Source organism: Mesoplodon bidens (genome assembly GCF_964165515.1).
Source record: "Mesoplodon bidens genome assembly, chromosome: 19".
Lineage (NCBI taxonomy): Eukaryota > Metazoa > Chordata > Mammalia > Artiodactyla > Ziphiidae > Mesoplodon > Mesoplodon bidens.
This window is the reverse complement of record NC_138179.1, coordinates 20,411,661-20,435,481: the sequence shown is the minus strand read 5'-3', so window position 1 is coordinate 20,435,481 and position 23,821 is coordinate 20,411,661. Positions and strand designations below refer to the sequence as shown.

Below are 23,821 nucleotides of genomic sequence, written 5' to 3'. Positions count from 1 at the left end.
GCTCCTAAAGGCAAGAGCCCTGGTTAATTCCTGCAACCCTCCAACCTTACACCCAGGTTCTGATGGGACATTATTTTTCTGGGGGCAAGAAGCCACAGCTTACATTAAATTTAGGTTAAGAACTAATGTTCCTACCTTACCAGGACACATAAGATATATAAGGTAGCAAGAAAGTAAGTCTTCCCAAATCAAGTGGCAAAGATAAGACATACTTAGTATATTCTAAACAGCATTCTGTGAATAAGGGAAAGGAGACCCAAGAAAGAAGCCTCACACATGTACAAGATTCACTTTTAATGGATTTGATAGTCATGTGCAAATCTGAGCATTATATACAAGAGCCAGTGCTTCTTTAGAGCTCTGTTTGAACAAGAAGAGACTCTCAAAATACAACATAAACCTGAACCAACTAGATTTTTTTTTTGCTGCAAGTTATAATATTCTGATCAAATAAAATATAATGAAATTCTTGCTTCCCCACAGGTGCAGTGTTTCCTTCTATGCACAAGGAATGGTATCTTAGATGCCTGGCCACAGTTCTAAGCATTTCTTGACAGCTGGATTAAATGGATTTATGCATCACAGTATATAATCAGTCTTATCCACAGAGCAAAAACTTGTCTCCATTCTGGCATCTCTTTACCAAAGGTTTTTTACCAAGAACTGGGTGTTGGCAGTTTTTAGATCTATGCTGCTCTGGAGGTTTCACACTCCATGATTACTAGAAGCAGAAGACAAACATCTGAGGCATGTGATCTGCTTGGAGTGCATCTATTTACATGAAGCTGCTCAAGGGAGCTAGTGATTCACCTAGATATGGATTTCACAGGTTGGAAAAAAGGTGGCACACCACTGGAGATTGTAGGATTGAAAAGAATAGCTCAAGGTTAGATTGCAACATCACTGTGAAACATTTAACTTTCTTAAGAAAGTTTAAAGTGTACTTATCTATCCCCTGCAGCTGAATGTAAACAACCATGTATTTCTTTGTAGTAATATGGAGAGTCAGACCAGCTTTTCCAATATGATTTAATCCCTGAGCAGCTATGTTAAAAGTTAACTTTTTAAAAAGCCCGATAAAAAACTACTGTATGAAAACTCTACCAGAATGTTAGTGATAAATATATTTCTGTACAGAAACATAGAAGCTATTTTTAAAATTTTAAATTTTACTTGTCCCAGAGAATTCCTCTATATAATTTGCTGAGGAACATAATAAATTACCCCACTCCCAATTTTTTACCAGCATGATGAACGTTTTATTAAAAATACAATATTTTCTTTTACCAATACCTTTTGAACATTTTATTAAAAATACAATATTTTCTTTTACCAATACCTTTTGAACCCTAAACATCCTAGGCCTCTATTAAATAAAGGAATAACCAAAATACTGCACATGTGTATTTTGACCAATTAAGCACAATAAAAGGGCTAAATCTTGGCGTCTTCTAAGGCATAGCATTCTCTGGGGAAAGATTATTTGCTTTTGATAATTAAATAGCTAAGAAGGACTTTTGGTGTCTTTTCCTTCCTCAAAATATGAAAACAGGAAGAGACTGTGGAGACCCTCTAATCCCCTCTGACAAATATGGAAAATGAGGGCTAGAGAGGGCCGAGTGGCAAAGCCAGGCTGTCCCCAGGTCCCTAAGAAGGAAAAACGATCATAGGAAATGACCATAGGAAATAAATAAAAGAACATAAACACTAGATGAGGTGATGGATGAGCCAAAGCTGCCTGTGTTCTCACCTCCGCCCACCCGCAGGGCCAGAGGAGAAATGCCTTAAGCTCAGCTCAGAGACACTCCTTAGGCTCAAGTGTTCATGGCCCAAAAGCACCTCCCTCCTGAAACAGAAGTTAATCTCTTCTGTTTTCTGTTATAAAACTCCATGCAGATAGAAGTTAAAATAGATCCAAGGTCAACAGCTCTGTGACCTCTGGTGGTCCCCTTTCCAGACAATCCCCCTCAGTCTCGAGAACTCAGGGGGTTTTGTTGTACCTGGTTCACCTCACGTAGAAAAGCAGTAACAGCAACCGAGCTCCACGGCTCACGATTCAGGCGTGTTTATCGCGGGCGGGCACAGCTCTGGGTACTTTCCTTTCATTTGCTCTAAACCTCATGACCCCCACCCTGTAAGTATTATTATTATCACCCCCACTTGGCAGATAGGGAAACTGAGGCTCAGAAGTTAACTAAGTCACCCAAAGTCGCCGAGCAAGAACTGAAAGTATCATTTTGAAGTCTCCAAGGCCGCTGCATGTCTGGGAGGTTCAGTCTGAGGGGCTTAGACAGAGATGCTTTCAAGCTCCCAGAGGCCGGGCATAATCCGCTCAATACGACCGCTCTGGGTGCCAGCCTGAGAGTCCGCAGCGAGGCCGGCTGCGGCCCAGCTCCCGCCCCGGGCGGCTCAGTTCCTGAAGGCCCTCAGCTTCCTCCTGAAGAAGTCGGGGGCAGCCTCGTACAGCCACTCGGGGTCCACGACGCACAGGTCGCGCATGTAGCACTTGTTGGTGACGAGCAGCTCCGTGTACACGACGCAGGCCGGCTTGCAGTGGAAGAGAACGGACGAGGGGTGGATGGCCACGGGCTGGTGGGTGTCCGTGGTGGCATAGGACCCGTCGGGCTGCAGCTCGGCGGTGGTCATGAAGAGGCTGTGCGCCAGGCAGCGGCGGACGCTCTCTGTGTCCCCTCGCGACGACAGGATCGGCATGGACATCTGGTTTGGGAGGAAGTGAGACATGGAGAAGACCCCAGACGTGAGTACTGTGCCGCCACCCATGGTGGATGGAGCCACGTGCCCCCAGTGCGGTCCAGGGTGCAGGGCCCACGGTGGAGGCTGACACCCGGGCGGCTGCCTGCGACGCCTGAGATCAGTGCTGGTGGAGAAGCACCATGTCTACTGTCAATAGAAAATGAGGGAACTCACGAAGCCAAGGGATGGTCTGGCAGGAAAGCTGTTCAAGTACAAGAAGGGTTGGAAAAATGTGTATAATGCAGAACACAACAAGCTACTATGAGAAGAAGTCACTTTAGTGCTAACAATGGGCCGCTGGCATCAGGCACAGGCCTGGGTAAGGGTGACAACTGTCCCCTACGGACGTGCGGATGGTCCATGCCGCGGGCTGTCTCAAAAGACGCCTTACACACAAAGACAGTCACCACAGAGTTGCTCACAGCAGCAAAAAGTAGACACTCTCTCAGTGCTCAACCCAGGAGAACGTGAACACAAACAACCCCACCTTTGAGGTAAAATGTGGCGTGTCATAGAGCCATTGAATATATAAACATTATGTCCTCTAAGAGGGAATATAAGCTGATAGGAAACTTGTTGGTTGATGATTTGGCAATGTCTATCAAAATCTAAATTCCCCACCTAAAAGTTCATTCTATGTGTACCACAGCACAAACACTTATGTAGGAGGATGATCATTATAGCACAACCTAAATGACCACCATTAGGGGCTGGGCTAAATAAACTGTAGTGAATACAGTGAAATGCTATGAAGTCACTAAAAAGAACGAGATAGAGATATGCAGGCACTGCAAGACAGCCTAGACACAAAGTATTCAAGAAGTACTCCAAGTGGAAAAAAGCAAATTGCAAAACAAAGTGTTATATATTTTGTTTTAAAAAGAAAATTTTATCATGGTGTATGATCCTTTTAATGTGTTGTTGGATTCTGTTTGTTAGTATTTTGTTCAGGATTTTTGCATCTATGTTCATCAGTGATATTGGATTATAATTTTCCTTTTTTGTGATATCTTTTTCTGGTTTTGGTATCAGGGTGATGGTGGCTTCGTAGAATGAATTTGGGAGTGTTTCTCCCTCTGCAATTTTTTGGAAGAGTTTGAGAAGGATTGGTGTTAGCTCTTCTCTAAATATTCGATAGAATTCACCTGTGAAGCCATCTGGTCCTGAACTTTTGTTTGCTGGAAGATTTTTAATTACGGTTTCAATTGGCATATAGTAGTCCTCTGCATTTCTGTGGTGTCAGTTGTGATTTCTCCTTTTTCATTTCTAATTTTATTGATTTGTGTCCTCTCCCTTTTTGTCTTGATGAGTCTGGCTAAGGGTTTATCAATTTTGTTTATCTACTCAAAGAACCAGCTTTTAGTTTTATTGATCTTTGCTATTGTTTTCTTCATTTTTATTTCATTTATTTCTCCTCTGATTGTTATGATTTCTTTCCTTCTACTGACTTTGGGTTTTCTTTGTTCTCCTTTCTCTAGTTGTTTTAAGTGTAGGGTTAGATTGTTTATTTGAGATTTTTCTTGTTTCTTGAGGTGAGATTGCATTGCTATAAACTTCCCTCTTAGAAGTGCTTTTGCTTCACCCCATAGGATTCTTCAATATATGCAAATCAATCAATATGATACACCACGTTAACAAATTAAGGAGTAAAAACCATATGATCATCTCAATAGACACAGAAAAAGCTTTTGACAAAATTCAACACCCATTTATGATAAAAACTCTCTAGAAAATGGGCATAGAGGGAACCTACCTCAACATAATAAAGGCTATATATGACAAACCCACAGCAAGCATCATACTCAATGGTGAAAAATTGAAAGCATTTCCACTAAGGTCAGCAACAAGACAAGAATGTACACTCTCGCCACTCTTATTCAACATAGTTTTGGAAGCCCTAGCCACTGCAATCAGAGAAGAAAAAGAAATAAAAGGAATACAAATTGGAAAAGAAGAAGTAAAACTGTCACTGTTTGCAGATGACATGACACTATACATAGAAAATCCTAAAGATGCTACCAGAAAACTACTAGAACTAATCAATGAATTTGGTAAGGTTGCAAGATGCAAAATTAATGCACAGAAATCTCTGGCATTCCTATACACTAACAACAAAAAATCAGAGAGGGAAATTAAGGAAACAATCCCATTTACCGTCGCAACAAAAAGAATAAAATACCCAGGAATAAACCTGCCTAAGGAGGGGAAAGACTTGTACTCAGAAAACTATAAAACACTGATGAAAGAAATCAAAGATGACATAAACAGATGGAGAAATATTCCATGTTCTTTGATTGGAAGAACCAATATAGTGAAAATGACTATATTACCCAAAGCAATCTACAGATTCAATGCAATCCCTATCGAACTACCAATGGCATTCTTCACAGAATTAGAACAAAAAATTTTACAATTCGTATGGAAACACAAAAGACCTTGAATAGCCAAAGCAATCTTGAGAAAGAAAAACGGAGCTGGAGGAATCAGGCGCCCTGAATTCAAACTATATCACAAAGTTACAGTAATCAAGACAGTATGGTACCAGCACAAAAACAGAAATATATATCAATGGAACAGGATAGAAAGCCCAGAGATAAACTCACACACATATGGTTACCTAATTTAAGACAAAGGAGGCAAGAACATAAAATGGAGAAAAGGTAGCCTCTTCAATAAGTGGTGCTGGGAAAACTGGACAGCTACATGTAAAAGAATGAAATTAGAACACTCCCTAACACCATACACAGAAATAAACTCCAAGTGGAAAAGACCTAAATGTAATATCAGACACTATAAAACTCTTAGAGGAAAAGATAGGAAAAACACTCTTTGACATAAATCACAGCGAGATCTTTTTTGACCTACCTCCTAGAGTAATGGAAATAAAAACAAAAATAAACAAATGGAACTTATTTAAACATAAAAGCTTTTGCACAGCAAAGGAAACCATAAACAAGACAAAAAGACAACCCTCAGAACGGGAGAAAATATTTGCAAATGAAACAACAAAGGATTAATCTCCAAAATATACGAACAGCTCACGGAGCTCAATATCAAAAAACCAAACAATCCAATTAAAAAATGGGCAGAAGGACTTCCCTGGTGGCTCAGTGGTAAAGAATCCACCTGCCAACGCAGGGGATATGGGTTCGAGCCCTGGTCCGGGAAGATCCCACTTGCCGTGGAGCAACTAAGCCCTTGTGCCACAACTACTGAGCCTGCGCTCTAGAGCCTGCATTCCACAACTACTGAGCCCGTGCGCCTAGAGCCTGTGCTCTGCAACAAAGACAAGCCACCGCAATGAGAAGCCTGCGCACTGCAACAAAGAGTAGCCCCCGCTCGCAGCAACTAGAGAAAGCCCGCATGCAGCAACAAAGACTCAATGCAGCCAAAAATAAATAAATGGATAAATTTAAAAAAAAGGGGGGGGCAGAAGACCTAAATGGACATTTCACCAAGGAAGACATACAGATGGCCAAGAGGCACATGAAAAGATGCTCAACATCACTAATTATTAGAGAAATGCAAGTCAAAACTACAATGAGGTATCACGTCACACCAGTTAGAATGACCATTATCAAAAAATCTAGAAACAATCAATGCTGGAAAGGGTGTGGTGAAAAGGGAACCCTTTTGCACTGTTGGTGGGAATGTAAATTGATACAGTCACTATGGAGAACAGTATGGAGGTTCCTTAAAAAACTAAAAATAGAACTACCATATGACCCAGCAATCCCACTACTGGGCATATACCCTGAGAAAACCATAATTCAAAAAGAGACATGTACCACAATGTTCATTGCAGCACTATTTACAATAGCCAGGGCACGGAACCAACCTAAATGTCCATCGACAGATGAATGGATAAGAAGGTGTGGTATGATATATACAATGGAATATTTATCAGCTATAGAAGAAATGAAATTGAGTTATTTGTAGTGAGATGGATGGACCTACAGTCTGTCATACAGAGTGAAGTAAGTCAGAAAGAAAAAAACAAATACCGTATGCTAACATATATGTATGGAATCTAAAAAAAATGGTACTGATGAACCTAGCTGCAGGGCAGGAATAAAGATGTAGACCTAGAGAATGGACTTGAGGACATGGGGTGGGAGGGGGAAGCTGGGGCAAGTTAGAGTAGCATCGACATATTTACACTACCAGATGTAAAATAGATAGCTAGTGGGAAGCAGCAGAATAGCACAGGGAGATCAGCTAGGTGCTTTGCAATGACCTAGAGGGGTCGGATAGAGAGGATGGGAGGGAGGCTCAAGAGGGAGGGGATATGGGGATATATGTATGCATATGGCTGATCCACTTTGGTGTACAACAGAAACTAACACAGTATTGTGAAGCAATTATACGCCAATAAAAATCTATTAAAATAAGGAAAAAAAAGAAAATTTTATATATGTATCCATGTATATGTGTATACACACACATATACAAAAACATACATACACAGGAAAAAATTCTAGAAGGATCTACACCACACTATTATTTATCTTTGGAGGGGCAGGATTAAGGAGACTTTTACACTTTCTGCACTATATATCACTATTTTCTGCACTGTATCAATTTGTAACAATTATGCACAGCTTTCGTAATCTGAAAAAAAATAACAAAGATATTTCCACTAAAAGAACAAATCTTAGGAAGAGTTCTAATAACATTGGAAAATACTTTTAAAGTTTATAAAAGCTAAATATAAATTATATACACAATGTAACTAATGATGTAAAAAATTCATTTAAAAACAGGGCTATGAAGAAACAGACCAAACTGACGAGAGGTGGAGCTGTGGGTAATTTTTACTTTCTTCCTTATTTAAAAATTTTCCTACAATGAGAGGGTTTTTTTTGCGATCACTTGCAATAAGCAACCTGAAATTTTTCACCTAGAAAAAAGTGACAGCTTAGCCCCGCAGACAACACCAGGAAGAAGAATACCTTTAGGCAGATATCTCTCAGCTGTGATCTGACTTCAGCTACCAGCATCATATTCTTGCTGTGGACAAAATTCTCTTTGCACCAATCCTGAATAGGAGAAAAAAGAGATATCACAGTCCTCTCATTTCTATAAAGAAAAAAACATAGCACAATTTTAATTTTTAATTAAAAAAAAATTTTGGGCCACACCACACGGCATGCGGGATCTTAGCTCCCCAACCAGGAATCGAACCCATGCCCCCTGCAGTGGAAGCATAGAGTCTTAACCGCTGGACTGCCAGGGAAGTCCCAGCATAATTTTTAGAACACTGTTCTAATTCAGATGGAAAACTTCAGTTGCCAAAAATAAATAAAAGGAAAATATCTTTATAGCAAAAAGCATGAACCATAAAGGAAAACAGTAAAAATTTAAACTGAAGTAGAACTATAAAATTCCATAGGTCAAGTCACGATGAAAAAAGCTAATGACTGGGATATCTGCATCACTACACCCAGCAAAGAATGATTACCTCCAGAATACATTAAAAAATAAACAAATAAATAAACTCCTACAAATCAGTGAGAAAATGACCAATACTCCAGTAGAAAAACAACAAAGGATATGGATGGACCACTCACAGAAGATTAACTACAAATGACAATAAACTTAAGCAAAGCTTCTCGGTCTCTTGAGGAATCAAGGCACTGCAGTTTCAAATAACTGAGATACTACTTCACATCCCTCAACGTGGCAAAAATGAAAAATCATTTCAACTAAGAGCTGGAGAGGCTGGTGGAAATCGAAACTCCTCTACACTACTCCGGGGAGGATAAAGAGGTGGACACACATGCCAGCTGGGAAAGCTTGATGCAGCTGCCCAAAGACCGGCAGGTCCACTCCTGGGTGTCGACCCCAGAGCAACTCTCCCCCTTGTGCACAAGAGACCTGGACGGGATGGGCACTGCAGGTGAGGAGACGGAAACCAGTTGCAAAAAGGTAGCGTGAAGAAGCATTTATAGCAAGCAACGCCTGTGGATACAAAGTAAAAGCACATTGTTGCCCACCAGGACCCAGACAGACTTGACAGGGGTTACAGAAGGGAGGAAGGACTGCAAAAGGGGCAGCTCAGGGCTCTTGTTGTGTCCACAGCATTTTATTTCCTTAAAAATAAATTGAGGCAAATACAGCAAAATGTTTACAACTACTGAAACTGGGTGGTGGCTATTTTTTCTGTTTTTGTTTTGCATTAAAGCACAGATAAAGCATGCATGCTATAGCACAATTACTGATTTTTTTTTTTTTGGTGGGCCACGCCACCCAGCTTGCGGGATCTCAATCCCCTGACCAAGGACTGAACCTGGGCCATGGCAGTGAGCCCGGAATCCTAACCACTAGGCCACCAGGGAACTCCCTACAATGACTGATTTTATTCTATTTTATTTTATTGATAAGTGAAAGAAAATACTGCCATTTTCCATCTTGGTCCAGGGAACTGAAATACAAGCAAAATCTGCTATGAAGAAAGCTAGGGGCAGGTGGGGAAACAAACCATTTTGTAGCTAACAAACTGGGTCAACAAATACTTAACGAACTGGCCAATGCTATGTATGAGTTAAACATAAGCAGAGGGAAAGACGGGAATCATGCCTTCCCTGGTAACCTCCCTGTGTGCAGACATTTCTGAAATGACATCTGCCATTCACAGGCCCAGAAGGAGGCATCGTATGAGAAGGGGAACAAGACAAGGCCTACCTTGTTTCTGCCTGTGTTCCTGAAGGCCCGGTAGATGTTAAGCAGGGTGATATGATCGCCCTCGCTGGATATGAACTTCTTCCGCACAGCCTGCACTTCATCCCGCCGGGAGGGGGGGTTGTAGAGAACGCTGTCCACTGACAGCAGGGAGATGATGGTCAGTATCTCCTCCGTGCAGTGGAATTTGGGGGACAGGAGGATGGTCTGCAAATCACAATTAAATACTGTGTAAGCCTAGTTTTCTCCTGGCTTCTGAATAAAGTATTTCCATATATTGCTTTTGCAGCTTCCCTTGTAAGGCGTTAAGGGGCAGGTGTTTCTAAAACCATGACTACGTATGTTATTTTACTTTCTGTAAGACAGAGGGCTGCCTTCCCTGCATGATTCCATGTGGGTAGGGCTCATGACTTAATATGGCTTGAATCCCACACTGAGCGTAAGTCAGAGTCAGGCACAAAGTAGGCATTAATAATTATTTAAGAGAAAAAGTGAAGATTAATCTAGAATCACTGGGTTAAGGAGTCTCCTCTGGGATGGCTGACCCGTAACACACAGAAAGGGGACTGAGGAGAGGAATCATTTACTTTGGCAAATTTGGGTTCTAACGGGAAAGCCGCCATCTTTCTTCCGATTGGAGTCAGGGTGAGCTGGCCGTCCTTGTTTTCAAGGGCACCCAACAGCTCCAGCTGGGCGATGGCTGCCTGAACGTGATCTAAAGAAAGACATAAAAAGGAGTCGAACATTCAAAACAGGACGAAGCTGCAGCTAGTTCATTACTTCGGGGCACTTCTGAGAAGCCTACGTCAAAGCACACCAAAGACCACAACCACGCTGTCCCCATGAGGTGCTTTTCAAAGCCGTTAAGGACAACATTGTCTTCAGCTCAATTCTCTTTAAATAGTGGCCTGCAATTTGGCAATATGTGTGTAAATCTGAAACCCAGCCAAGTTACACTTATGAATTTCACCCCCAGATATACTCGGACATCGTACAGGGATCTGCATCTCCAGACACACACACACAACAATGGAAATACCAGGTGCCTCAGAGGCCCCTGGTGAGAAGGACACTATTTACTATCTTATTCTTTTTAAATTTGAACCATGAAAATGCACTGCCTATTAAAGAATAAAGATGCAATTCTAAGAATGTAATAAGTATCTACACAGAGGGGAAATGATCTGTAAAATACATTAAGTGAAAAAAGCAATGTACCATGCACCTATGGTCAACTAATCTATGACAAAGGAGGCAAGGATATACAATGGAGAAAAGACAGTCTCTTCGATAAGTGGTGCTGGGAAAACTGGACAGCTACATGTAAAAGAATGAAATTAGAACACTCCCTAACACCACACACAAAAATAAACTCAAAATGGATTGAAGACCTAAATGTAAGACCAGACACTATGAAACTCTTAGAGGAAAACATAGGAAAAACACTCTTTGACATAAATCACAGCAAGATCTTTTTTGACCTTCCTCCTACAGTACTGGAAATAAAAACAAAAATAAACAAATGGGACGTAATGACACTTAAAAGCTTTTGCACAGCAAAGGAAACTATAAACAAGACAAAAAGACAACCCTCAGAATGGGAGCAAGTATTTGCAAATGAAACAACGGACAAAGGATTAATCTCCAAAATATATAAACAGCTCAAGCAGCTCAATATTAAAAAAACAAACAACCTAATAAAAAAATGGGCAGAAGAACTAAATAGACACTTCTCCAAAGAAGACATACAGATGGCCAAGAAGCACATGAAACGCTGCTCAACATCACTAATTATTAGAGAAATGCACATCAAAACTACAATGAGGTATCACCTCACACCAGTTAGAATGGGCATCATCAGAAAATCTACAAACAACAAATGCTGAAGAGGGTGCGGAAAGAAGGGAACCCTCTTCCACTGTTGGTGGGAATGTAAATTGATACAGCCGCTATGGAGAACAGTATGGAGGTTCCTTAAAAATCTAAAAATAGCACTACCATACGACGCAGCAACCCCACTACTGGGCATATACCCTAAGGAAACCATAATTCAAAAAGACACATGCACCCCAATGTTCACTGCAGCACTATTTACAATAGCCAGGACATGGAAGCAACCTAAATGCCCATTGCTAGATGAATGGATAAAGAAGATGTGGTACATATATACAATGGAATATCACTCAGCCATAAAAAGGAATGAAATTGGGTCATTTGCAGAGACTTGGATGGACCTAGAGACTGTCATACAGAGCGAAGTAAGTCAGAAAGAGAAAAACAAATATCATATATTAACACATATATGTGGAATCTAGAAAAATGGTACAGATGAACCGGTTTGCAGGGCAGAAATAGAGACACAGATGTAGAGGACAAACGTATGGACACCAAGTGGGGGAAAGTGGCAGGGGATAGCAGTGGTGGGACCAAAAAAAAAAGAAAAGAAAAAGCAATGTGCCAATGTCTATCGGTAGGAGAAGGATAAATGCATTCTGGTTTATTCATAGACTAGACAGTATTTAGTAATGAAAATGCATCAGACCTAAACCTTATAAAACATGATGAACGAAAAGGGAAGGTCACTGGGAAATCGAGGCATAAACATGCCAACCGAAACAATGCACGTGCATGGAATAAAATATTCAAGAAAAGCGAGGGATTCACGGACAAAACCTGGGAGGTGGTTAACTTGAGGTGGGGAGTGCGGCAGCCTCTGGAGGCTTTGCAGCCCTGGTAACGGATGCACAGGTGTGGCTTCGATATTTCCACCTGACAGGAATGTGCCTCGTTTGTATGTAGAGATTTAGCAAGTGAAAGAAAAGAAAGTGTAGAACAGTGCACAATGTGTGTTGCTATTTGTGCTTTAAAAAAAGACTATATGGAATTCCCTGGAGGTCCAGTGGTTAGGACTACACGCTCTCACTGCGGAGGGCCGGGGTCAGGGAAATAAGATTCCACAAGCCGTGCAGCCAAAAAAAACAAAAGCAAAGTTGATCCCAGTCTTGAAGGCTGGTGCCTTTGTTCTTGGCCTGTTTCTGGAAGAAGTGCTGGAAAGCTGCGTGAAAGGCCCTTAAGTGCTGTTGCACCTGGGGCTGGAGACGCCAGATCACAACCCTTTTCTGCAGGCACCCCGGTCTGGGAGGAGGATGGAATATACGTGTCCAAGGACTGATGAAATAAAATTCATATGATAAATAAATAAATAAAAGGCTATATGTACTTGCAAAGATTTTCTCTAGAAGACACTGGGAAATGTGCACAGTGGTTGCTGTAGAGGAGGGAAACTGAGATCACGGAGGGGCCCTGTATACCCATCGACTGTTTACTTTTTTAACCAGTTGCGCTTCTTCACTTAAAAAAAAGGAGAGAGAGAAAAAAGAAAATGGTGTATGTTGAAGAGATGCCAAGTACTAAGCTACCATCATTAAAACTCCCAATTGGTTTTCCTTCCACCATGGAGAGATTATTCGTGAAGGGCAGGGACCCATCAAATTCTGGTCAAAAGCAAAGAAACTTCATCTTTTCAGTGCTTTTGCTGGCAAAAGTACGATTTCGTTAGGTTTGCAGTATCCTGTGGACCCCCTCAACCACCTTCACTGGTCCCTGTGGTCTCGGCACCTGCCCAGGATGCCTACGTGAAGCCGCCGATTCTGCACCGCGATGGCGCTGACAGAACCGCATCCTTCCTTTCGTGATTCTGAGTTTCTTCTCTGAGAGTTAAGGTTGTTATCCACCAAATTATATTAAACTAAAGGAGACCGCTGGAAGACCTGGTTGGTTTTTTTTGGAGTCCACTGGTTGTTCCTGTCCATTTCGTACACCTTCCCGAAGACCCCACTTACCTGGAGATGGTTTGGACATGAAGTCAAAGGTGAGCACGTTTGGGACTTTCATTGCGAGAAGCTGCAGCACCACGCTCGCCAGGTTACACCTGCAAGAGTGAGAGACGCAGGTGGTTCACGCAGGTGTTCCTGACCCCCAAGCCGGCAAGGCAAGAGCCGCCCACCGAGGAGAGGCAGCTGGAGGATGTGGGCCACAGGGACAGGAGCCTCGGGACAAAGGGTAGGTGTGGGAGCCCCTTGGGCCTACCTTTGGATCTCTGGCACCGTCATCTTCTCAAACTTCTCAAACTCATCCTCCGTGTAGAGCCGGTAACAGATACCACTGTCCTCTCTGCCAGCCCGTCCTGTGCGTTGCCAGGCCTGGGTCTTTGACACCCGCTGCACAGCTAACACCTCCAGGCCACTGTCTGGTGGGAGAACGGCCCACGTTAGTGCTTTGCTCGTCACATGAACAAACTCTACAACGTGGACAATGAGAAGCACTGCTCAGAACACCAGGGATCCTTTCTGTGACACGAGTCCAGAAGAACTCCAGCCTACGTCAGAAAGCACGAAACCAGACTGGTCTGTGGTGAAACAAGGCCTTTGCTATGAACACCGTGTGAAATCTGTGACTAAAACATCAGAAGGACCTTGTGCTTGGGGCAGGGACCCAGGAGGGTAGAATTCAGAGGCCTTGGCTTCGATCACAGGTGGCAAGAACCCCGTTTGCCTAGGACTGAGGGGGTCTCCCAGGACTTGGGACTCTCGGTGCTAAAACTGAGACAGTTTCCAGCAAACTAGGATGGTCGGTCCCACATCAAACGATGACCCAAGAATGAAATGTCTCCAGTCCCCTGTGTGTTGCATCCTCCCTCCTGCTCTATTATAAAAGAGAGACAATGTAATGCTGTTACGCCTAGGAGTGAATGAGACCGATTTTCTCATAAAGGTGTATTTTGTGCCAGGCACTGGAGAACCAAGCCCTTTCACATACGTGGTCCCCAGAGACACACATGAATGACAACACCCTTGAAGGCTCAGCAGTGCATTTCAATTAAATGTTCCGGAGCCATAATTTCAGCTGCCTCAAAATCCTCTGTGGAGTAAAGCAAGGTAGAAAACAGACCTGAATAAAAATGACTTGAAGCAAGCTGCCCACCGCACACACTCAGGAAATAGCTAGTGCCTCGCCCCAGCCTGGGGGGGTCTGCTTCCTCCCTGGGAGACTGGAGGTCAAACCAGCCTTGCTCAGATGTCATTTCCGAGGAAGCCTCTGATGTGGTATCAGGCTGTCCCTGGCCTGAGGGCCATTATTCTCGCCTACCTTCTGACGGGGTTTCATGCCCTCTGCCCAGGTCCCTGACCATCTGTCCCCAAGTTTGCCACATCTGGGCTCTTCTTTCCTGCCTCACGTGCCTTTCTGGCCCTGACTGCTGGACTGTGGTGCCTGCCACCCGAATCTCAGGTAGTTACGGACATGAGACGATTATTTGGGGGAAACTGTGGGACACAGGCTGCTCACTCTACAGAGAAGAGACATCAGGAGCTACAAATTCTCACCGGGGTTATACTTCTTTGCTTTAACCATGCCCGTGTCAACTACATATTTTATTCCTGTAATGGTTATGGAGGTTTCAGCGATGTTGGTTGCAATGATCACTTTGCGACAGCCCTAAAAGGAGGAAGAAAACCAAAGAGCCATATGACACACATATGATTCAGAAGTTTTAAAACACATTCCTCACCGTGAATTGTCACAACTCACTCATGATCAAGAAGAGAAGACTTTTTTGTTATGACAGTCTTTAACATTGATGGCTGATCACTGAACTGGGCGGGGCGGGGTAGGGTGTGGGGCATGTTTCAGTCTTAAAAGTTTATTTTGAGGCGATGAGGTGTGGTGGGAGAGGCACAAGATTCAGAAGCAGGTAGATGTGGGCTGGGGTCCTGGCCGCCAGCTACCCCTCCTGTGCCCCCTGGGCAACTGCCACTTCACCCCTGGGGCCTCGGAACTGGGATGGTGACCCACTTTGCGGTTCCTGAGAGGATGAGAGACAGTATGTGTCAAGTGCTGGCACAGTGCCTGGCTCAGCATGGGCACCCAAGAAACGTATTGTGGACACACGCTCTGTGAACGGTGGACCTGGGAAGAGTCAGTCACTGAGCCTCTGGCTTCTGCCTTTGCCTCTCCCTCACCCCCGGACAGCTGTCTCCCTGTGCTGACCATGGGAGAGCCGCGTCTGCAGCCCCGCATTACCCTCCTGCGTCTTTCCAGTTCATGTGTGTGGTCCCTGCACATCCTGTCCCACACACCTTAGCTGGAGCCTGCTGACAGGAGCACAGGCCCCACTGGTGCATCCATCTGGGTACCCAGGGATGGGGCTGGGCAGGAGAAGGGGTGCACTCACCTTCGGGGCCCCCTGGAAGACGCGCAGCTGCTGGGCGTAGGGCAGGGAGGCATAGAGCGGAAGGACCAGCATGGAGGGGCAGCCGTCCGGGAGGTGTCTGGCAATGTCCCGGCAGGTCTTGCTCATGGCTTCGATCTCCTCCTGCCCAGTGAGGAACACGAGGATGTCCTGAGAGGAGGGGGCTTCCTAAAGAAAAGGAAGAGTGGGATCACTAGGCCTTGACAGGAGCACAGCTTGCACAGAACAATGGTCACTGATGAACTTCCCCAGTTATTTTTCTTAACTCTGGAGACATAAATGAGCCTAAACATCGGTGTCTCCCCTGGGAGAAAACCCACACGGAGAATGCACAGCTCCAACTTTCTCGAGTTAGCCAGCTCTGTTTAAAAACGAATTAAGGAGATTTTGAAGAAAGATAGCCAGATTGCTTTTGCAGCAAGAACAATGCCATGAAAAGCACAACCAGGCAAGCAAATAAAATCTGCATGAAGCTGCCTTCCTTTCATAATCATCTTGAAAGATGAAGCTGACAAAAGAGACAACTTGGGGAAATCCTGATCCATGGAAATGGCCGGAAGCACTCATGCTGGAAAAGGAGCCCTAGTTGAATGAGGCCATCAAATGTACTTTCATAAACCCCCAAAGCACGCTGAACTTGGACAAGGGATTTACATCCCAGGCTTAACTGGATCCTTCACCTCGCAAAGGGAAGAACAGGTAAGTGTTAACTGCATACCCATTGATCCAATCTTTCTTTGACGTCTGGTTCAGATACATTAATTTGTAGAGTACTTGTTTGGCAAAATAATTGAAAAATGTTTAACAATTATCTATATGTTGTGCATGTGTATGTGTCTCTCTCTCTATATATATATGTCTATGTATGAATACATATATCTATGTATTTATATGTGTGCATGTAGTTTTTTAGCCCGGTATTAACATGTTCAGAGGTGCACACACACAGAAAGGATAAAATCTTTTTTTTTTTTTTTTTTTGGTGGCGTGGCTTGTAGGATCTTAGTTCCCTGGCCAGGGATTGAACCCAGGCCCCAGTAGTAAAAAGCACCGAGTCCTAACCACTGGACTGCCAGGGAATTCCCAGGATAAAATCTGCAACAGTCAAAGCTTCATCAAGGGGAGGACTCATCAAAGCCACCATGTAACGTGAGGGCCCTATAGGCACTATTCATGAAAAATCCTCATCTCAAGTTTGCTTTTAGCAGCTAAACAAGGCAGACTGACCTTCTCCAAATACTATCAAAATGACGGTGAAGGTATAAGCCCAGGAAGACAGGGTTTCAACCCATCTTTGAAAGATGAAGAGACGGGGCGGGAAGTGAGTGACTTGGCCGGGCAGAGGGAGTCCCGACAGGGGAGCGTGCAGACGGGGTGGTGGGAAAGCGGTGCGCCCACTTCCCTGGAGAAGCCACAAAGGCTCGGGCTCAGAGCGAGCCTCGGGGGCTTGTGCCGGCATGAGGACCCAAGTGTCAGCTGGAAGTCTGAGTACAGTGTAGTTGAACCCGCAAGTCCCCTCCTCCACCTGATGCGGCCAGGAGGCTGGGCAGACACGGGGTGCTGTCATGGGATTCAACACAGGAGGATGGCAGAGGGAAGAGCCAAGAGGACAGCTGTGCAGAGGCCTAGGAGAGCAACCTGTTTGGAGCAGAAAAGCAGCATAAATAAAGGACCTGGGAAAAAGTGGGTTGTGTTTCAACACATAAAAAATATTCATGGGGCTTCCCTGGTGGTGCAGTGGTTGAGAGTCCGCCTGCCGAGGCAGGGGACACGGGTTCGTGCCCCGGTCCGGGAAGATCCCACATGCCGCGGAGCGGCTGGGCCCGTGAGCCATGGCCGCTGAGCCTGCGCATCCGGAGCCTGTGCTCCACAACGGGAGAGGCCACAACAGTGAGAGGCCCGCGTACGGCAAAACAAGCAAAAAAAAAAAAAAAAAAAAATTCATGATTGGCATGTGATAGATGTTAGAACCCTTGGGGAAAAATTGGCCGTATGTACATAGAAAACTTGTACGACTGTGTGGAACAGGAACAAGGCACTGCGATGGTGCACAATGTAGGGTCGTAATATTGTAAAGACTGATATTTGATTTAAAAAGACATCCTGGGGCTTCCCTGGTGGCGCAGGTTAAGAATCCGCCTGCCAATACAGGGAACACGGGTTCGAGCCCTGGTCCGGGAAGATCCCACATGCCGCGGAGCAACTAAGCCCGTGCACCACAGCTACTGAGCCTGTGCTCTAGAGCCTGCAAGACACAACTACTGAAGCCCGTGCGCCTAGAGCCCACGCTCCACAAGAGAAGTCACCGCAATAAGCCTGCGCACCGCAACGAAGAGTAGCCCCTGCTCGCCGCAACTAAAGAAAGCCCGCGCAGCAACAAAGACCCAACGCAGCCAAAAAATAAATAAATAAATTAAAAAAAAAAAAGACATCCTGATATAATCATTTTGAGAGGATGTGTCAGGAACAGGAAACTAACATCCAAGGGAAACAGTTAAGAAATTGAAGGTGTACCTTCAAGAGCAGGATCTGGACGGGGAAAGTGAAAGCAGCTCCTGTTCTTTTATGAGCTTTTTAGAACTAAGTACTTGACTTTTTAAACTTTAAACTACACACCCATCACTAAGCTTAAAATAAAAATTAGCTTTCAAAAGTTGGCTTCTAGATTTTTTCAGAAAGTTAATGGAAAGGTAAAAACAGTTGATTTTATACAAATTAAACCAAAAAATGAGATTTAATCACTCGAAATTTAAAGTAAACAATAAAATGAAAAAAATTGAAATGTTTCTCTGTACAGTTTTTCGTTTTTTTAAAAAGAAAATTCTAAATTGCAACCCATTATTGGTTAGTACACCAACTTTTTTTTTTTTTTCAATGAGACAGAAAATACCAGAGGACATCACAGGTAGTAAAAGGAGACTGTGTTTCCTAAGACTCACTTCAGTTCTACACATTGTGTCCTGAGTTGCAATATAAAATGTGTGTCTTACTGGGGGTTCCAATCAAAATATGCTTGCAAGCCACTGCTTTAACATATGGACGTTTTCTGGCTCAGCTGAGGAAAGATGCTGGTCAGGGTTGAATTATTATTTTTAGAGAAAAAAAAAAGACACTGAGAAAAAGGATAAAAACGTGGACATGGCAAACGAACTCCATATTCAACTTCAGGACACAGCTCACAAAATGGTTTCGTTTGGCAGCTTTTCTTTTCAAGGCTGAATGCTCGAGGTCAAACAGGCCTTCTCAGGAATCTGCACCCCAGTGCCTACCTGGTGGATCTGGAAGACGGAGACCAGGGCCGCATGCAGGTAATCGTGCTGGGGCTGCTTGGTGTAGAAAATCTGGATCGGGTGCTGCCGGCCCTCCAGGTAGAGGACAGGGGCTCCACTGAAATACTGGGAGAACAGGTCCACGTCCATCGTGGCCGACATCACAATCACCTGTGTGCGAGACAGGGGCGGAGGATGGGGACAAGCTCGGACCAGCCTTTTTGTGCCCCTGCTGAGCCCTGAAGGCCACCGAGGAGGCCCGCAACCCCCACGCCCTCTGCCCTGGGTCCCTCAGCAGCACAGGCTGCACCTACTTTGAGAGGCAGCTTCCCCAGCTCCTTTCGCCTCTTCTGGGCAGCTTTCACCACCCCAAAGAGCACATCCGTGTGAACAGTCCGTTCATGGGCTTCATCCAAAATGACGCAGCTGTATTTCCGAAGCAGGGAGTCTGAAATGGCCTCGCGCAGAAGCATGCCATCCGTCAGGAACTTGATTTTCGTGTCCTCCGAGGTGACATCGTCAAAGCGCACTGTGTAGCCAACCTGTGTGGAGACACGACTCATTCACTCAGCAAACGCGTGTTCAGCACCCAGTGTATCCGGCACGGTGCCAGGCGTTAGTGTTATCGCAGCGAACAGGACCAATTCCTACCCTGCCCTGCTCCCAGGGCGATGGACACAGGCCTTCAACTGCAATGATGATAAACACTACAAAGAATTTAAAACTAGTCTTCTCCTCCCAGCTACTTCATAGTTTCAAGTGAAGCTATGTACACATATGAAAAGATGTCCAAGATGTTTTTAAGTCAAATGGGTAGACACCCACGCAAACACAAATAAATCTGACTTATATACAGTTCTGGGACTCATTCTCAATACCCACCTACATACTAGAAAAATGCTTACAAGTTTGTAGAAAGATATGTAGATAAAAGACTTAGCAGATGTTACCGAAGTCTTAAAAGTGCTCAGGAAAAAACAGCTAATTTATCCAAGGTGCCAACAGATTTCGAAAGCAAAGCAAGTGGGACTGACAGACCCTCTGATCTCTTAGGAACTGGTAAAGAACTGTGAGAGAGGCTGAAACAATTGTGGCAAGAAAGAAGCTTGAGATGTATAAGTAGTCTTGTTCAGAAAAATAAAAGTCGGGGGCTGGGAGTGGGGGTTGGGGGACCAAGAACTGTCAGTAAAGAAGGAAGTTAGGTACCAGCTTCCCGAGTTCGGTTCTCTTCTCGTCTGAGACTCTGGTAGCCAGAGAGATAGCAGCCACTCGACGAGGCTGGGTCACGGCAATGATGGCCTGGCGGCCAATCCCCCCTTCATACAGGTACTGAGGGATCTGCGTTGTCTTCCCAGAGCCGGTTTCCCCTAGGAAAGAAAAAAGTCTCATTTAAATGCAAATTGACATGCCCCAGAGCCCACGAGCCACAACTACTGAGCCTGCATGCCACACTACTGACGCCCCCGCACCTACAGCCCGTGCTCCGCAACAAGAGAAGCCACCGCAATGAGAAGCCCGAGCACCTCAAGGAAGACCCAATGCAGCCTAAAAAAAAAAAATGGTCCACATCAAAATTTTTTTTTAAAATGGTCTACGTCAAAATTTTAAAAAAATGCAAACTGAAACATACTTCACAAAACAGATCAAAGTCAGAAGGAAAAGATAAGAAAATACTCTAAGCTGATAAAGCCACGGGAAAATGTGTACCCACATGTACTGCTAGCAGAGTGTTAATTGGGATTGTTTCTTGGAGGGCCACATTATACTAGGAAAATCTTTAAAATGTTGTATCCTCTGACCCACAATTCCACTTGCAGGACTTGCTACTAAGGAAATAAAGATGTGTATAAAAATACAGCTTCAAAAGAGTTTTAGTCAACTTTGATCATGACAGCCAAAAATTAGAAACAATGTAAGCGGTCAGCAACAGTAACCAGTATAGTAACAACATACAATGGAATACAAACGTTATATTAAAATGTCCTACTTTTCAAAGGGATAAACGAGGTGTAAATGCACTGCCATGAAGAGACATTTGCTCCTACACTGCAGCCACAGCTAACTCCTCCACCTCCTTTCAAACCCTCTGCCTTTGCCCACACTATTATGAAATATCTGCCCCCACGCTGCCTGCATGACAAACTGTACAAGATGAGTTAGACCTCAAACTCTCTCCCCAGGGGCTGCGCTGCCTCCTCTGTGCTTAGAGCCTTGTTCATCTCGTCCATCACTGATCACCCTAAACTGTGTGAAAGTATTTAAATGTTTCTGTCCCCCTCCAATATCAGAGGGCCCTGGGGGGCAGAGATGGCCTGTCAGTCTCTTCCATGTACTTGAGCATCTGCATACAGTAAGCACCCAACCTTATTTTCTACCCTCCTGTGTTCCCTTCCCAGTGCCCAGTCAGAACAAAGAACTGTAAACCTGTGTTGTGCATCCCTCCCCCCACGGCTACCAGTACCCGTCTCTGACCTCACAGAGTTCTACAGTCCTGTGGTTCTTCCATTTTCTCCCCTCTGACTGCTCATCCTTCCTGACCCGGACACGAATCATGGACAAAGGATTTGATTATTCTACACTCCTCCTGCTGAGTTCATCAGGCAAAACCCAAACCTGGATCAATGTCTCCCTGTCCATCTTTTTTGCTCCTACACCAAGAAACTGAGTGTTGCTATAGTAAAATAACCCAACTGTGCTGACAATGACCTGAGTTTGCCGTGGGGCTAAATGCACCTGGGCACCAGCACCACCGCTGATCCTTGTTCTTGTTTCTACAGCCCTTCTTTTGTCCCCATCCTCCCCAAGGACCCTGTAACTCCCATCCTCATCAGAGCTCCCGTGCCTACTTCATAGGAAAGTGAAGTCCTCAAAGGTGATCTCCCGCCACTTCCCCCTGCAAGCTTTTCTGCAGTCACCCCCATTCTTACCTCCTTTCTCCAGCCCCCCAGCCTCTTGGATATCCATCCTCCTCTTGGATATCCAGGCCAGCTCTGCATCTAGCCCTTGTTGCCAAGGGCCCCCCTTCCCCATGCCCTCTATCTCTGCTCTATTAGTGCCCGCTTTGCATCTTCAGCCTCCTTCTCTACTGAGTTCTTTCCCTGAACCTATGAATATCTGCAAGTTCCTCTAGGTCCCCCTCCTTTTTGTCAAAAACAGAAGCCTGCTCCCACTGCTTTCATGCCCTCACCTCCTACCTACTCCTCAGCCCAGTGACAAATCAGCTCCCAGAGCTCTGCCGAAACAGCGCTCAACTCGATCCCCAATTGATACCTCGCATCCAATCCAGTGGGCACTTTTTGGGTCCCTATTTTCTGGTCCCCATTTTCATTGTTGTATCTGTTCACTCCCTTCCTCTTACAACTCTGTTCCTTAGGTTATCAGCTCTTCTGGATCTCCTTCACCTCTTTGGAGGCTCATCCTCTCGGTCCTTCAGGAGCTCCTCTTACTTAAACGTTGGGGATCAAAGCCCCTTGCAATTGGTCCCCGGCCCTCAACTCTGCCTCTTAATTCGTGCACCAGAAACTGCTACTTCCGTCAGACCGGACCGTCTCTCGCCTCCACTTTGTCTCTTATGCTGCAGGCTCTCTCCTCTGCGTCCAACGCCTCCCTCCCCGACTGGCTCAGATCCACTCTTCTAAGCTCCCAAAGTTCCCGCTGCGTCCCTCTACCCTTCCGCACAGAAGGCGAGTCTTTGCCGAAGGCGCGCGTCACTCGCACCGGCTGTGAGCACCTCCAGAACGGGCTTGTCTGACTCCTCCAAGGCCACTCTCCTGACCCCGAACAGAAAAGACAGTCAGGTTTGTTGTAGAAACGAGTGAAAGACGGGGAGAAACACCTAAGAAAAGCTGTTCTCGCGGAGCTCGAACGGGGAGAGAGGAAGGACGCGCCGGCGCGGCCACTCACCGAGGAGGACGGCGCTGTCCAGGTTTCGGAGCTGGGCCAACAGCTGCCCCCGCGCCTGGAAGATGGGCAGACTCCGGCGCTGCAGCTCCACGGCCTCAGGGTAGGGGCTGACCGAGGGCTGGGCCAGGGGCGGCTGCTGCCTCCGGCCTCCTCCGCCGCGGCCGCCGCCGCCGCCCGCGGTCAGCAGCATCACCACTCGCCGCCCGTGAGGGCAGGACCCGGCGCGCCTCGGAGGCCCGGCGCCCGGCCGGAATCTCTTGCCCGGCGGGAAGCCCGCCTCCTCGGGCATGTCGGGAGGGCAACACGACGGGAGGCGCGAAAGCGGGTAGCTCCTGCCGCTCCCGGGAGCCGACAGCTAGCGCGCGCCGCCCCTTCCCGCCACGTGCTGATGGCTCCCAGCGACGCCGCTGATACCACCGCGACCCGCAGCCTTTAGGAAGGGGACTCCAACTCCCAGCATGCACTGTCAGCGTGAGCAGGCTTTCATTTCCTGAGGGCGGGGAGAGCAGGGTCCGAGGTACAACCGAAAAAAGGTCCGGAGCTACAACAGTGAAGGACTGGGTGTACGGTTCCGTGGGTCCTTAACTTTGGATAACAGCCATGGTTTTCTTGTCCTGCTAACACTGTTTCCTTCCAGTAAACACGCGTTTCCCTTTCTCTGCCACAATAATAGTCGCTCTTCAAGGAAAGTATTTAATTTTGTAAAATTAATGAGGTGCACACAAACATTTGGTTATTTAATCCTCCAAATAACTGATGTTATACAGTAGATACTGGTATCATCCCCAGTATACAGATGAAGAAACTGAGCCTCTGAGATGAGTCATTCAGATGTCACAAAATCTGAATGTTGAGGATACTGGTGATCATCTTGTGTCACAGAAAAATAAAGATATATCATATATTCTATGACAATCATACATTCTCCTCAGAAAGTTGCTATCCCAAAGGACATGGTCTGCTC

General features: G+C 45.3%; 1 protein-coding gene across 2 annotated transcripts; it reads right to left on the bottom strand.

The window, feature by feature from the left end:
- Positions 1-292: 292 nt before the first annotated feature.
- DHX33 (DEAH-box helicase 33) lies at positions 293-23,674 on the bottom strand. Of its 2 annotated transcripts, none has more exons than XM_081220052.1 (12): positions 22,858-23,672; positions 20,161-20,321; positions 19,269-19,496; positions 18,955-19,125; positions 15,668-15,853; positions 14,820-14,931; positions 13,525-13,684; positions 13,278-13,366; positions 10,023-10,150; positions 9,439-9,642; positions 7,707-7,793; positions 293-2,718 (listed from the first exon to the last, which is right to left on the bottom strand). In XM_081220052.1, the coding sequence occupies exons 1-12, from the start codon at positions 23,144-23,146 to the stop codon at positions 2,410-2,412; spliced, it is 2,124 nt and encodes a 707-aa protein (XP_081076178.1). In that variant the 5' UTR covers positions 23,147-23,672; the 3' UTR covers positions 293-2,409. The 2 variants fall into 2 exon arrangements, with proteins under 2 accessions (XP_081076178.1, XP_081076179.1); XM_081220053.1 differs by lacking the exon at positions 293-2,718 and adding an exon at positions 2,822-2,956 and having other exon boundaries at positions 22,858-23,674.
- Positions 23,675-23,821: the final 147 nt, after the last annotated feature.